The sequence below is a fragment of the Rhinoderma darwinii genome, chromosome 9 (genome assembly GCF_050947455.1).
Source record: "Rhinoderma darwinii isolate aRhiDar2 chromosome 9, aRhiDar2.hap1, whole genome shotgun sequence".
NCBI classification, from domain to species: domain Eukaryota; kingdom Metazoa; phylum Chordata; class Amphibia; order Anura; family Rhinodermatidae; genus Rhinoderma; species Rhinoderma darwinii.
In genome coordinates this window covers 80,322,184-80,337,103 of record NC_134695.1, presented here as the reverse complement: position 1 = coordinate 80,337,103, position 14,920 = coordinate 80,322,184, and the positions used below count along the sequence as shown (strand labels likewise).

At 46.9% G+C, this 14,920-nt stretch overlaps 1 protein-coding gene across 5 annotated transcripts in view; it reads right to left on the bottom strand.

Moving 5' to 3' along the window:
• Positions 1-2,436: 2,436 nt before the first annotated feature.
• The window catches only part of CRISPLD2 (cysteine rich secretory protein LCCL domain containing 2), a 46,783-nt gene continuing 34,299 nt past the window's right edge, over positions 2,437-14,920 (bottom strand). For all 5 annotated transcript variants that reach the window (XM_075838284.1, XM_075838285.1, XM_075838286.1 and 2 more), the window contains 9 exons: positions 14,283-14,435; positions 13,159-13,219; positions 11,109-11,178; positions 10,241-10,371; positions 10,106-10,149; positions 9,897-9,969; positions 8,659-8,734; positions 5,509-5,642; positions 2,437-4,658 (listed from right to left, as the gene is read on the bottom strand). In XM_075838284.1, the coding sequence (XP_075694399.1) occupies positions 4,604-4,658; positions 5,509-5,642; positions 8,659-8,734; positions 9,897-9,969; positions 10,106-10,149; positions 10,241-10,371; positions 11,109-11,178; positions 13,159-13,219; positions 14,283-14,435 (797 nt within the window). In that variant the 3' untranslated portion in view covers positions 2,437-4,603. The remainder of the gene's footprint in view (positions 4,659-5,508; positions 5,643-8,658; positions 8,735-9,896; positions 9,970-10,105; positions 10,150-10,240; positions 10,372-11,108; positions 11,179-13,158; positions 13,220-14,282; positions 14,436-14,920) is intronic.

Here is a 14,920-nt window from a genome sequence, read left to right as displayed (position 1 = left end):
GTAGTTATATTCTTGTATATAGGGAGCAGTAGTATAGTAGTTATATTCTTGTATATAGGGGGCAGTATAATAGTAGTTATATTCTTGTATATAGGGGCAGTATTATAGTAGTTATATTCTTGTATATAGGGGCAGTATTATAGTAGTTATATTCTTGTATATAGGAGCAGTATTATAGTGGTTATATTCTTGTATATAGGAGCAGTATTATAGTAGTTATATTCTTCTCTATAGGGGGCAGTATAATAGTAGTTATATTCTTGTATATAGGAGGCAGTATTATAGTAGTTATATTCTTGTATATAGGAGCAGTATTATAGTAGTTATATTCTTCTCTATAGGGGGCAGTATAATAGTAGTTATATTCTTGTATATAGGAGGCAGTATTATAGTAGTTATATTCTTGTATATAGGGGCAGTATTATAGTAGTTATATTCTTGTATATAGGGGGTAGTATTATAGTAGTTATATTCTTGTATATAGGGGGCAGTATTATAGTAGATATATTCTTATATAGGGGCAGTATTATAGTAGTTATATTCTTGTATATAGTGGCAGTATTATAGTAGTTATATTCTTGTATATAGGGAGCAGTATTATAGTAGATATATTCTTATATATAGGGGGTAGTATTATAGTAGTTATATTCTTGTATATAGGGGCAGTATTATAGTAGTTATATTCTTGTATATAGTGGCAGTATTATAGTAGATATATTCTTGTATATAGGGGGCAGTATTATAGTAGATATATTCTTATATATAGGGGGCAGTATTATAGTAGTTATATTCTTGTATATAGTGGCAGTATTATAGTAGTTATATTCTTGTATATAGGGGCAGTATTATAGTAGTTATATTCTTGTATATAGGGGCAGTATTATAGTAGTTATATTCTTGTATATAGGAGCAGTATTATAGTCTTGTATATAGGGGGCAGTATTATAGTAGTTATATTCTTGTATATAGGGGGCAGTATTATAGTAGTTATATTCTTGTATATAGGAGCAGTATTATAGTAGTTATATTCTTGTATATAGGAGCAGTATTATAGTAGTTATATTCTTGTATATAGGAGGCAGTATTATAGTAGTTATATTCTTGTATATAGGGGCAGTATTATAGTAGTTATATTCTTGTATATAGGGGCAGTATTATAGTAGTTATATTCTTGTATATAGGGAGCAGTATTATAGTAGTTATATTGTATATAGGAGCAGTATTATAGTAGTTATATTCTTGTATATAGGGGGCAGTATTATAGTAGTTATATTCTTGTATATAGGAGGCAGTATTATAGTAGTTATATTCTTGTATATAGGGGGCAGTATTATAGTAGGTATATTCTTGTATATAGGAGCAGTATTATAGTAGTTATATTCTTGTATATAGGAGGCAGTATTATAGTAGTTATATTCTTGTATATAGGGGGCAGTATTATAGTAGGTATATTCTTGTATATAGGAGCAGTATTATAGTAGTTATATTCTTGTATATAGGGGCAGTATTATAGTAGTTATATTCTTGTATATAGGGGGCAGTATTATAGCAGTTATATTCTTGTATATAGGGGGCAGTATTATAGTAGTTATATTCTTGTATATAGAGGCAGTATTATAGTAGTTATATTCTTGTATATAGGGGGCAGTATTATAGTAGTTATATTCTTGTATACAGGGGCAGTATTATAGTAGTTATATTCTTGTATATAGAGGGCAGTATTATAGTAGTTATATTCTTGTATATAGGAGGCAGTATTATAGTAGTTATATTCTTGTATATAGGGACAGCTTTTTGTTAAATCCTGCTGCATCACATGCACAGATTGCTGTAGTAGACTTATATTCGGGAATTGTTAGTTGAGTAATATCCTTAGTTCTTTGAAAGCAAGAAAATGAATCAAAGCCTAAAGTTTGGGTTTTAGGATATTATTACAGGACACTGGATTTTATAACTGTGAATGACTGCAGCCGGATCATCGACTCACAAGAATCCATCACAATTCATTTTCATCACCACATTTATTGCAACGTTGGATACACAAATTCCTGCTCTCACGTGTTTACTGTACGGTAATAATGTAGCACCAGGTAGAACAATCATTAGAACAGTGCCCCCCCCCCCCCCCCCCCCCGAATCGAAAACGTTTCCTCTACTTATCACAATGCCCCCTAAGGGGCACATGATTCAATGTTATATGATGTGGAATGAGGACACACAGATTTTCAGGCTCCACTTCATAAACAGCAGAGTAACTGTCACACTACTTGTCCTGAGTTAAATTCTGTATTATACTCCAGAGCTGCACTCACTATTCTGCTGGTGGAGTCACTGTGTACATACATTACATTACTTATCCTGTACTGATCCTGAGTTACATCCTGTATTATACTCCAGAGCTGCACTCACTATTCTGCTGGTGGAGTCACTGTGTACATACATTACATTACTTATCCTGTACTGATCCCGAGTTACATCCTGTATTATACTCCAGAGCTGCACTCACTATTCTGCTGGTGGAGTCACTGTGTACATACATTACATTACTTATCCTGTACTGATCCTGAGTTACATCCTGTATTACACTCCAGAGCTGCACTCACTATTCTGCTGGTGGAGTCACTGTGTACATACATTACATTACTTATCCTGTACCGATCCTGAGTTACATCCTGTATTATACTCCAGAGCTGCACTCACTATTCTGCTGGTGGTGTCACTGTGTACATACATTACATTACTTATCCTGTACTGATCCTGAGTTATATCCTGTATTATACTCCAGAGCTGCACTCACTGTTCTGCTGGTGGAGTCACTGTGTACATTACTTATCATGTATTACACTCCAGAGCTGCACTCACTATTCTGCAGGAGTTACTCTGTAAAGGGGGTTGGGGCAGTTACTTTTTCCTACATTAGTTTTAGGTTACTTCAACTCGGCAGGATCCGAACAGGATACAAAAAAGCAAGACAAGGGGAAGAGGTTGTATTTTGTGCTTGGGGAAAGCCTTTATCTCAGGGGTAAATCCTAAATACTGGGTTGGCCCCTGGTGCTGTGGACAAGTATGTAACATATTCATACATTTTTATATAATAGTACCTATACTTTACTTATTTTAACAAGTCAAAATACATACAAATATAATAAATTTTGCAATATCTTACTTTAGAAAAATGCTTCTTTCTGCCCTTCTCGGACTCCCCTGCACTCACTGTGAATTCACCCATAGAATCCGCACAGCAGAAAGGAGATGAATACTAAGCATCACTGAGAGATCAGGTTACAGCTGCTGATAGAAGTCTATTGAGAGGGGAGGAGGGAGCTGCTAATGGGAGATAGAACGCTTACTAGAAACTGCAGCAGTGTCTGTGTCTATCTCACTCCAGTGCTGGATTCACAGCTACACTGCTCATTACTGCTGTAGAATGTTCTCCATGCTACAGATTCTATATATGTGATAGCACAGAGATATGAAAGCAGGATTCTCCTTTTCTCGCTCTGTGTATGTGAGACATCATAGCAGCGCGTCTCCTCTCCCTCTGGAGCGGAGCTCAGGAAAAACTGACAATTAGAAATAGAGCCTACAAAAGGGGAAACCTGCTGATAAACGCAGGATACAAGTCATAGTACGTCAGATAAAGTGTTACTCCTCTCGTTCACACACATAGCAGCTTATTCTGAAAAGTCAGGTGCCCTTTAAAGGGCCAGTGTCCTGTAAATGAAGCTTAATGGCTGTATAACGAAAAGTTCTCCAACTTTCTAATAGACGGTTTCAATCCATCACCATTTCAAGATCTCTGCTGGCTGTCAGTGAATGGGAACATTATTATATCCGTCTACTGGGAAGTTGCAGAATGCCTTATTATACAGTGATTACACTTCAGAGGAGGAGGACACCGTCCCGTCGCAGTATGTGTAATGACTTTTTTTTGTTGTTTTCTTCTTAACATGATTTGACGTCAGACTTGCTGCTTAAATATTCCCCTGTGTGGGGCAGGGTCTGTAATTACTCAGTTAATGTACAGAGGAGAAGTTTGTGTATTCCTATGTCACGGATGACGTCAGGCAGTAATTACTGAACACCGCGCAGCCCCTCATCACCGCGCTCTTACCATGGAAGGGTCCTGACGGTATCCACAGCACATACATAGACGAGGATATAGATATAAATACACAGAGGGCGAATATTACCCCAAATATAAAATAACGAGAACCAGCGCTGCTGTATAAAAACCACCGTAATAATATCATAAAAATAATATGTACAATACTGAGGAGGGGGAGGGGTAGCACTGCGCAAACCAGCAAAACAGCCCCCGCAGACCCCAATTAGTTTTCCAATTTTTTGGGTTTGAATTTCCCATCAGAATTTGTGTGGCCTCATTAGTGGCCCTACATGTCGGGGGATGCGGTGATGTTGCCGCTGCGGCGTTGTGGGGGGGTCTCCAGAGGACACACGCTTCTTCGCATAATTCTGGAGTGGCGTCCATTTAGTCCAGCTCCGGAGGCGGTCGCCATATGAACCCCCACAACGGAGTCTAATGATGGGATGGGAGGACTCCTCAATGTTCATGATCGTCCCGCCATATTAGATTTTGCTGTTATTGCTTCACGGTAAAAATGCGGAAAGCTTTACCTTCTGTGCGGTTCTTAATGCTGGAACAGAAAACAAACGGTCACGGTCAAAACGTTCCGGGGCTTTTATTATTTTTTTAAGACCCCCCCCCCCCCCCCGCGTGTTATGAATTGTGCGACGTACGGTCGCTTTTTCTACGTCCTTCCGCAACTCCATGCACTACGGCTCTTGGTTATCAGGGCGGAAGCTCTGCTCATCCTGACCTTCCTGGTTCATGAATGGAACTCTAGAGCTGCATCAGGACTGACACTTGTAGAGAAGGGACAGCAGGAGAAGGAGATCTGTCATTTTGCACACCGCAGATTTATACGCCGTTCAGGGCCTCGGAAAAGAGGATTCCTGGAATATAAGACTTCGCGACGACGACTTCCACCTCCGATGTTATTTCTGAGTGGCGATCTGGTCCCGGGGTCTTGGCTCTATAGTGACCCCCTAACCACAAGTGGTAAAGCAGAGCTGCTGGATCTGCCGGTATCCCCCCTCCCCATATTACCGGCCCTGGCTCCATTTCCCGCACGGACGACACAACGTTAATCTTATCTTGATGGCTCTGAATTATGTGGATAATTCTGGGATTTGGGTTTTTGGGAGCGGCGCCGGAGATCTGGGGAAAAGCAGAAAACGCGCAGTGATCTATGATGGCAGCAGGAGTGCAGCGCCGCGGGGGGAAATTAACCCTTCAGCTGTCTGAGAGGAATGAAAATCCTCCACATGGGAAAGGGCACCGGATGAAGGAGACCCCACTGGTCAGTAAAAAGGGGGCACCGCCTGATCCCATAAACAAGGAAACTGTTCTCACCACTGTGGGGGCAGATATGCTATAGACAGGACCTGTGAGCCCCCAAAACACGAGCCTCGTTATGTCGTTACCTTTCTGAGTGGATCCCGTTTTTATTGGAGCCAAAATAATGATTTTTTTTGTCCACAGGCATCACATCCACGTATCCTCCAGACTCATCCTTAATGACCCCGGCGTGCACCGCCGCCCGACAAATACTGGACGTCTGAAAGAGAAGATGATGTCAGAGACGAGCAACGCAGGTGTTTATAACAAGTGACTGACAGGTTGTCACAGCCCCGCCCCCTGTTACTGACATCACTGATATATAATAGAATTACATTGTGATCAGACATGAGATCCACACATCTTATATACAGTAACAGCTATTCATCTATAACTACTGACAACCAGCCTGTATATCATGTGTGAGAGGTTGTCACAGCCCCGCCCCCTGTTACTGACATCACTGATATATAATATAATTACACTGTGATCAGACATGAGATCCACACATCTTATATACAGTGACAGCTATTCATCTATTACTACTGACAACCAGCCTGTATATCATGTGTGAGAGGTTGTCACAGCCCCGCCCCTGTTACTGACATCACTGATATATAATATAATTACAATGTGATCAGACATGAGATCCACACACCTTATATACAGTAACAGCTATTCATCCATTACTACTGACAACCAGCCTGTATATCATGTGTGAGAGGTTGTCACAGCCCCGCCCCCTGTTACTGACATCACTGATATATAATATAATTACAATGTGATCAGACATGAGATCCACACACCTTATATACAGTAACAGCTATTCATCTATTACTACTGACAACCAGCCTGTATATCATGTGTGAGAGGTTGTCACAGCCCCGCCCCCTGTTACTGACATCACTGATATATAATATAATTACACTGTGATCAGACATGAGATCCACACATCTTATATACAGTCACAGCTAGTCATCTATTACTACTGACAACCAGCCTGTGTATCATGTGTGAGAGGTTGTCACAGCCACACCCCCTGTTACTGACATCACTGATATATAATATAATTACACTGTGATCAGACATGAGATCCACACATCTTATATACAGTAACAGCTATTCATCTATTACTACTGACAACCAGCCTGTATATCATGTGTGAGAGGTTGTCACAGCCCCGCCCCCTGTTACTGACATCACTGATATATAATATAATTACACTGTGATCAGACATGAGATCCACACACCTTATATACAGTAACAGCTATTCATCTATTACTACTGACAACCAGCCTGTATATCATGTGTGAGAGGTTGTCACAGCCCCGCCCCCTGTTACTGACATCACTGATATATAATATAATTACACTGTGATCAGACATGAGATCCACACATCTTATATACAGTAACAGCTATTCATCTATTACTACTGACAACCAGCCTGTATACCATGTGTGAGAGGTTGTCACAGCTCCGCCCCGTTACTGACATCACTGATATATAATATAATTACATTGTGATCAGACATGAGATCCACACATCTTATATACAGTAACAGCTATTCATCCATTACTACTGACAACCAGCCTGTATACCATGTGTGAGAGGTTGTCACAGCCCCGCCCCCTGTTACTGACATCACTGATTGGTAACATGATTTTGGATGGTTCTGTATTACTCCTGTACATTAGATGTAGCAGCTCCCGGGGATGACTTAGTTGCTCTGTGATCCTGTCCCGATGTTGGCGTCTGATCTAGAACCGGATGGCCGTTCCTCTGGTATCTGTTGTTGGACTTGTTCTGGGAGTCGGCGGAGGTTTCATGTCCATAGAAGGGCAGAGTCGGAGCCGGCAGCTTTATTAGGAGCCAAACTGCGGCCGCTCTAAATCTGTCTCCTGAGCCGGGAAGAAAATAACAGCGATTCTTGTATGAGGTTCACAGGGAAAGTCTCCTGCTCTGTGCCGGCTCCGGACTCCACGCTGGTGATGTCGTTATAATCTACGGTGGAGCCGCAGTCACAGGAGGCAGCTCCTCCACACACTGGTCAGGTACATGGTCACTCCATGGGAAGCTTGCACCTTGCTCCGAGGGTCCCCACCCATCTCTGCTCAGGGGTCCGGACTCCACGCTGGTGATGTCGTTATAATCTACGGTGGAGCCGCAGTCACAGGATGCAGCTCCTCCACACACTGGTCAGGTACAGGGTCACTCCATGGGAAGCTTGCACCTTGCTCCGAGGGTCCCCACCCGTCTCTGCTCAGGGGTCTGGACTCCAGGCTGATCTCTCTCTATACGCTACTCACACAACTGAGAGTTTGTTACAATGTACCAGTGCAGGTAAAATGCATCACGCTGGAGGGGATGGTCTAGGCTGGATACAATTGTAACAAACCCTCAGTTGTAAGGAGTATGTGGTCTTGACAGGTTTTCAGTATTTGTATGTAAAGAACATTTCTATTCACTGACAGCAATCAGATCTTGAAAAGGGTTCCATGAGACACAAACTTTTCATTATATAGTGATTATGGTTAATTTACATAGGACTGTCCCTTTATGGTTTCTGGCCCCTTTAAATCGTATACGCGCCCCCCCCCCCCCATTAGAGAAACTCATCCAGGAAGGTGGCGGGCGAGCGGCGACGTTTTGCTGGCGAGAATCTCCGTATATCACATTGTCCTAGTTTATTCCTTGTCTATTAGACATCAAGTTAATATCCCGAATGATGCAATAATGTTTCCATGCGCGGGTGAGAGATCCCTGGACGAGCGCTAATCAGAACAAGATCCGCTTCATGAAGACAATTTCACTTCATCGCTTGATGGGTCGTAAGAAGCCAAATCACATGACGGAAATCCACAGCACGTGCTGAAGCCCGCGCACCGTGCCAAGACTTGTCCTAGTGATGTCACCAATCCAGTTATATCACACTTTATACTCCAGTCACATCCAGAGCTGCATTCACAATGTTGTTGGCATCTCCACCAGAACGGTCGGTCCTATTTTATAGACTTATCGCAGGGAACAGAATGTTCTACAGTTCGGGACCTTCTTGTCTGTTTGTGGGCTATGATGCGGACTTTGGGGACGGTTTATTTATGGAGTCAGTGAATAATCGGATTATGGTGGTGACCGGTCATGGTTTCCCGTTCTCTGCCGTCCAGTAGACCTGGTACCGGTTGGCATCATCAGTCCACATGACCCCCGGAATCTTATCAATAACAGAGACTACTTACATCTGCGTAAATATTCGTGCCAACGACGGGCGCCCAATGCGAGGGCTCATCCTTACAATGACCGGGGCAGGAAAACCTGTGCGGGGATATAAAGCGGTCATTACTGAGGACCCTGACAACGTGAGACGCAAATCAAACCTGTCCTCCCAATAGAATAGCCAATCACAAAGAGCTCTGCTCACCCCCAGACTCCCCCCCCCCCGGCACATCATTGGGGATCCCATAGACCGTTACATGAGCAATAAATGGAAACCCCACAACACCTGGAAGTGCTCAATGCCCCCCCCCGGGCAGCGGAGGGGCAATAGAAAAGAAGACCCCACATTACATTCCACAGGAGACTTCTCCATATAACGTTGTCACTCGTGCTCCAGTCATATCCAGAGCTGCAGTTCTAGGTTTCCGAATACCAGAGTTCACTACATTGCTGAGCCGAGGCGGTAATTTCACATGTAGAGCTGCCGGGTCACACGATTGTCTGCAGAGTGTAGATCAATGGTCTCCAAACTGTGGCAATCCTGATGTTATCAGGGCACGCTGGGAGTTGTGGTTTTATAGTGTAGATAAATCCGCAAGATTGTGACTGCAGCTCTGGATGTGACTGAAGATCTGATGTAACTCCGGATCAATACAGCAAAGTATTTATAAAGTTCTTCCATATATTATGTGGATTCCAAGTGATAAATGTGGTCATGTGGAGCAAAGGAAAGTGACAGTCAGAACTACAGCCCTGGATTAGACAGGTCAGGCTTACTGGGCTAGCGTTACTGGCTCAGGGCTAGTATTACTCAGCTGGGGTTACTGGGTCAGACTTACTGGCCTAGCGTTACTGGGTTAGAGCTAGTATTACTCAGCTGGGGCTACTGGATTAGGGTTACTGGGTCACGGTTACTGGCTAAGGGCTAGTATTACTCGGCTGCAGTTACTGGGTCAGACTTACTGGTCTAGCGTTACTGGCTAAGGGCTAGTATTACTCGGCTGCAGTTACTGGGTCAGACTTACTGGTCTAGCGTTACTGGGTCAGGGCTAGTATTACTCGGCTGGGGTTACTGGGTCAGGGCTAGTATTACTCGGCTGGGGTTACTGGGTCAGGGCTAGTATTACTCGGCTGCAGTTACTGGGTCAGACATACTGGTCTAGTATTACTCGGCTAGGGTTACTGGGTCAGGGCTATTATTACTTGGCTGGGGTTACTGGGTGAGGGCGAGGTGCAGTCTTGCCTTCCTTCTCGTCGTTACCTGGGGCAGTGTTTCGCCGGCTTCTCATACGGACAGGTCTCGGCCACCGTTGTGTAACAGTCAATTGTCTGTACTAAGGGAGGAGATGAAAGGATATTTTAGATCTATACATACCCCCAATACTCCCCATATATAGTTTATATACATCCCATATACACCCTCTATATCGTCCATATACATTCTATAGGCGGCAGCTCTTACACACGCACCTTTGACTTTCGACACCATGAATGAATTTCCAGGTTTAAATTTACTGAAAAAAAGAAAAGAAAAATCATTAACTGGAATTCTGAGCCCAAAAAGAAACGCGGAATCTACAGCCGGACGGAACACGCGGCGTTTACCTCAATGACTCCACCCCGTTTCTGGTGGACTTCACAAAGAACTGCAGCCGCCCCTTCCGGGTAATGTCCACCAAGCCGCCATTGTTGTCGATGACCCCGTAATGTACGGCCGCTCGGCACACGCTGGACATCTAGAGGAAGGGAAATGTAACCGTAAAACCTGGATATGTGAGCAGGGGCCGCGCAGGAGGAAGGGGCCGCGCCGGAGGAAGGGGCCGCGCAGGAGGAAGGGGCCGCGCAGGAGGAAGGGGCCGCCCAGGAGGGAGGGGCCGCCCAGGAGGAAGGGGCCGCCCAGGAGGAAGGGGGCCGCGCAGGAGGAAGGGGGCCGCGCAGGAGGAAGGGGGCCGCGCAGGAGGAAGGGGGCCGCGCAGGAGGAAGGGGCCGCGCAGGAGGAAGGGGGCCGCGCAGGAGGAAGGGGGCCGCGCAGGAGGAAGGGGCCGCGCAGGAGGAAGGGGCCGCGCAGGAGGAAGGGGCCGCCCAGGAGGGAGGGGCCGCCCAGGAGGAAGGGGCCGCCCAGGAGGAAGGGGCCGCGTGGGTATGTTCACCCCATTACTACCCTACCCCCAGGGACAGCGCTTGGTCACCCCCTTTCCCTGGAGCAGCGGACTGAGGGCTCGTTAGTTCTCCCCCTTTTCTTTGTCACTAATATCGTGGGGGGAGCAGTGTAGATTCACGGGGTAGGAGGTGCGCCTGAGCTGGGGCCCCCACTCACAGAGAGACCCACAGCAGATACCCAAAAACATAGAAATAGGCACCTTTAGATTGAGCCCCAGTGGGGACAGTAAGAAGGACGGCCTCTGTACAGCGCTGCGGAATATGTTGGCGCTACACAAGTAATAGAAATAATAATTATCTGGCAGACGCTTACACTGTCATAGAAGAGGGTCCCGAAGATCTTCACCTTCTTCTTATTTGCGCAGCCGGCCGGACAGACGTACCTGGAACAGAAGAAAACGTATGTAATAAATCACATAGGAAGTATAATAGATTATGGATATATAGGATTATTATAGATTACTGATAGATTACGGATATATAGATTACTGATAGATTATTATAGATTACTGATAGATTATTATAGATTACTGATAGATTATTATAGACATAAAACGGATGTAATAATAGTCAGCGCGGCGCTGACCTCATCAGACTCCCGGGTTTTGGATTCGCTCTGTCCGTTTTATAAAGCGCTGAATAGTTTTGTGTTCGTTCCCAGCACAAGTCTCCGCATCATACCCCAAAAGTGGGAGGAGACTGGACTGACCTCTAACTGCTGCTGGTGTCACATGACACAAGGTTACCTATCCCAGATCAGCAAACATAGAAGGGGCGGGGCTTGACACTATTCTAAGTTCTAAAGTCTGAGGTCGGACTGTATATAACCGGTCACTACACAGAACGGCCTGGAGATCCCCTTTCAATGATAATGTCGGCCTGTATATGGCGGGTCGGAGATATACGGGACAGCGGGCTCCTGCGGGGGGGGGGGGGGGGGACTGGAGCTTCCACATGGAGAAATATTGTCTTATGGAGTGAACCGTAACGAGGACATTTTGTTTATTTTGCCTCCTCAGGTCCAAATCCTATAAAAAAAATCTCATAAACCAGTGCGTGTATTCTGCCGCCGGCCCCGTACGCTGCCCGTGACTCCGCGATGACTGAACGCCCTTCATTCCACTATAGATTGTTACGTTGCCATGGTTACCTCAAAATGACATTCCCAGCAAAACTGGGAATATCCACTTATGACGACGATGAGGGGTGAAGACGTCTCCGCAGAATAATCTCTCACCCGACTCCGATAAAATACTGAACACGTGAGCGAGGAGCCGCCGGAACGAGGCCGGCCGGGAATGTCCGCAAAATATTCATGAGAAGCCGGACGAATACCTCACGACGGGAGAGGCACGAGGTACAGAAACCTCGCCAGCAGCGCGAGAGCAGGACAGTCCCGACTTCTAGTGTCAGAGTCCCCGTCCCGGGGTGCGTTACCGTCTACAGTGCCGCGATGTTACATGCGGAGCAGCCAGAATAATGGGAGGATTTGGGGTCTCCTTCATGTCCGCTGGGTGGGTAGTCTCATCCTAGTGCAGCGCTCCCTCTCCCCTCTCACAGTCACAGCTGCGTCCCCCTCCTCCACCTCCTGCCATTACGGTTTTACACCAGGGGAAGTATTTTTGGTGATGGAGGACATATCTGAACATTTACAGAAAGGCTGGAGCAAGAGAGAGGGGGCCGCAGGACGGAGAGGGGGGCCGCAGGACGGAGAGGGGGGCCGCAGGTCGGAGAGGGGGGCCGCAGGTCGGAGAGGGGGGCCGCAGGACGGAGGGGGGGCCGCAGGACGGAGAGGGGGCCCGCAGGACGGAGAGGGGGCCCGCAGGACGGAGAGGGGGCCCGCAGGACGGAGAGGGGGCCCGCAGGACGGAGAGGGGGGCCGCAGGACGGGGAGGGGGGCCGCAGGACGGAGAGGGGGGCCGCAGGTCGGAGAGGGGGGCCGCAGGACGGAGAGGGGGGCCCGCAGGACGGAGGGGGGGCCGCAGGATGGAGAGAGGGCCCGCAGGACGGGGAGGGGGCCCGCAGGACGGAGAGGGGGCCCGCAGGACGGAGAGGGGGCCCGCAGGACGGAGAGGGGGCCCGCAGGACGGGGAGGGGGGCCGCAGGACGGGGAGGGGGGCCGCAGGACGGGGAGGGGGGCCGCAGGATGGAGAGGGGGGCCGCAGGACGGAGAGAGAGCCCGCAGGACGGGGAGGGGGGCCGCAGGATGGAGAGGGGGCCGACACGCTTCTCTAATAACATGTTCTCTCCGCAGCAGAATACACAAAACAGCGCCGCAGAATATAACGAGGGGTCGCGCCGCAGCTCTCCGGTTATATAACAATACACAAAAAATGATGGCGGTAATTACTGAGGGGTTGTACCTGTTGCAGGTAGATCCTTTGCACTTGTCCCTCATCCTTGTCTCACATTTGATGACTTGAGCTAGAAAAATAAAAGTAGATATCAAGAAATCTCAGTGATGTCACCGCTGCTCTCTAGTGAATGTATAGGCTGCATTCTCAGTGATGTCACCTCTGCTCTCTAGTGAATGGATAGGCGGCATTGTCTGTGATGTCACCGCTGCTCTCTAGTGAATGGATAGGCTGCATTCTCAGTGATGTCACCGCTGCTCTCTAGTGACTGGATAGGCTGTGTTCTCAGTGATGTCACCGCTGCTCTCTAGTGAATGGATAGGCTGTATTCTCAGTGATGTCACCGCTGCTCTCTAGTGAATGGATAGGCTGTATTCTCAGTGATGTCACCGCTGCTCTCTAGTGAATGGATAGGCTGCATTCTCAGTGATGTCACCTCTGCTCTCTAGTGAATGGATAGGCGGCATTGTCTGTGATGTCACCGCTGCTCTCTAGTGAATGGATAGGCTGCATTCTCAGTGATGTCACCGCTGCTCTCTAGTGACTGGATAGGCTGTGTTCTCAGTGATGTCACCGCTGCTCTCTAGTGAATGGATAGGCTGCATTCTCAGTGATGTCACCGCTGCTCTCTAGTGAATGGATAGGCTGTATTCTCAGTGATGTCACCGCTGCTCTCTAGTGAATGGATAGGCTGCATTCTCAGTGATGTCCCCGCTGCTCTCTAGTGAATGGATAGGCTGCATTCTCAGTGATGTCACCGCTGCTCTCTAGTGAATGGATAGGCTGCATTCTCAGTGATGTCACCGCTGCTCTCTAGTGAATGGATAGGCTGCATTCTCAGTGATGTCACCGCTGCTCTCTAGTGAATGGATAGGCTGCATTCTCAGTGATGTCACCGCTGCTCTCTAGTGAATGGATAGGATGCACTGTGATGTCACCGCTGCTCTCTAGTGAATGGATAGGCTGCATTCTCAGTGATGTCACCGCTGCTCTCTAGTGAATGGATAGGCTGCATTCACAAGGTAAGTTAGTTTGAGGCTTCCTAGGCTCAATAACCCCAAGTCCCTAAACTCCTGCCCTCCAGCCATGTTTTCCATTTCGGACTCTGGTATTACAATGTGCGCTCCTCTTACTCATGAGGTTTTCGTTGGCCGCCGGCGTTACTTTTGGCACCACTTTGGGCTTGTTGATCTTTTCTTGCACCCAGATCAGAGTCTCTTCAGGGACACGCGGGGATTCGATCTCATTGGTTTCATCGGTTTCCACCGTCCCCGCGTGCTCGTCACCTGCAGAAAGAGAACAGGACACCGTCATAAACCAGTCAGAGGAACGTTCTCCGGGACACGAGTCGTTAACGAGGCTGGAGACGAGTAAACATCGGCACAACCTCCACGAACCCTCAGAACCTGGACACCTCCTCACAGGACGGAACGTGACGCTTAGGGTAAAATGACTTATTCGGGGCCGCGCTGAACTCGGCTAGAAAAGAAGGGAAATGAAAAACGACGCAGCGCACGATCAGCGCCCAGAAATAACGTGTTCCTGCAGCTTTACAGGTGTTAAACGTTCTGGAAAATCTGCTGCTCATTTACTTTGTGTCAACAAGAACCTCGTCAGATAAACGCTGGCGGAGCGCGTCCAGCACGGAGCGCCAGTGACAACGCTGGATTTAAAGGGCCAGCAGCACAAGCTACAAAACGGCTGCTGCAGAACATAACCATGCAAAAATAATACTTTACTGAGAAAATCTGAAGCTAGACTGGTTGGATGT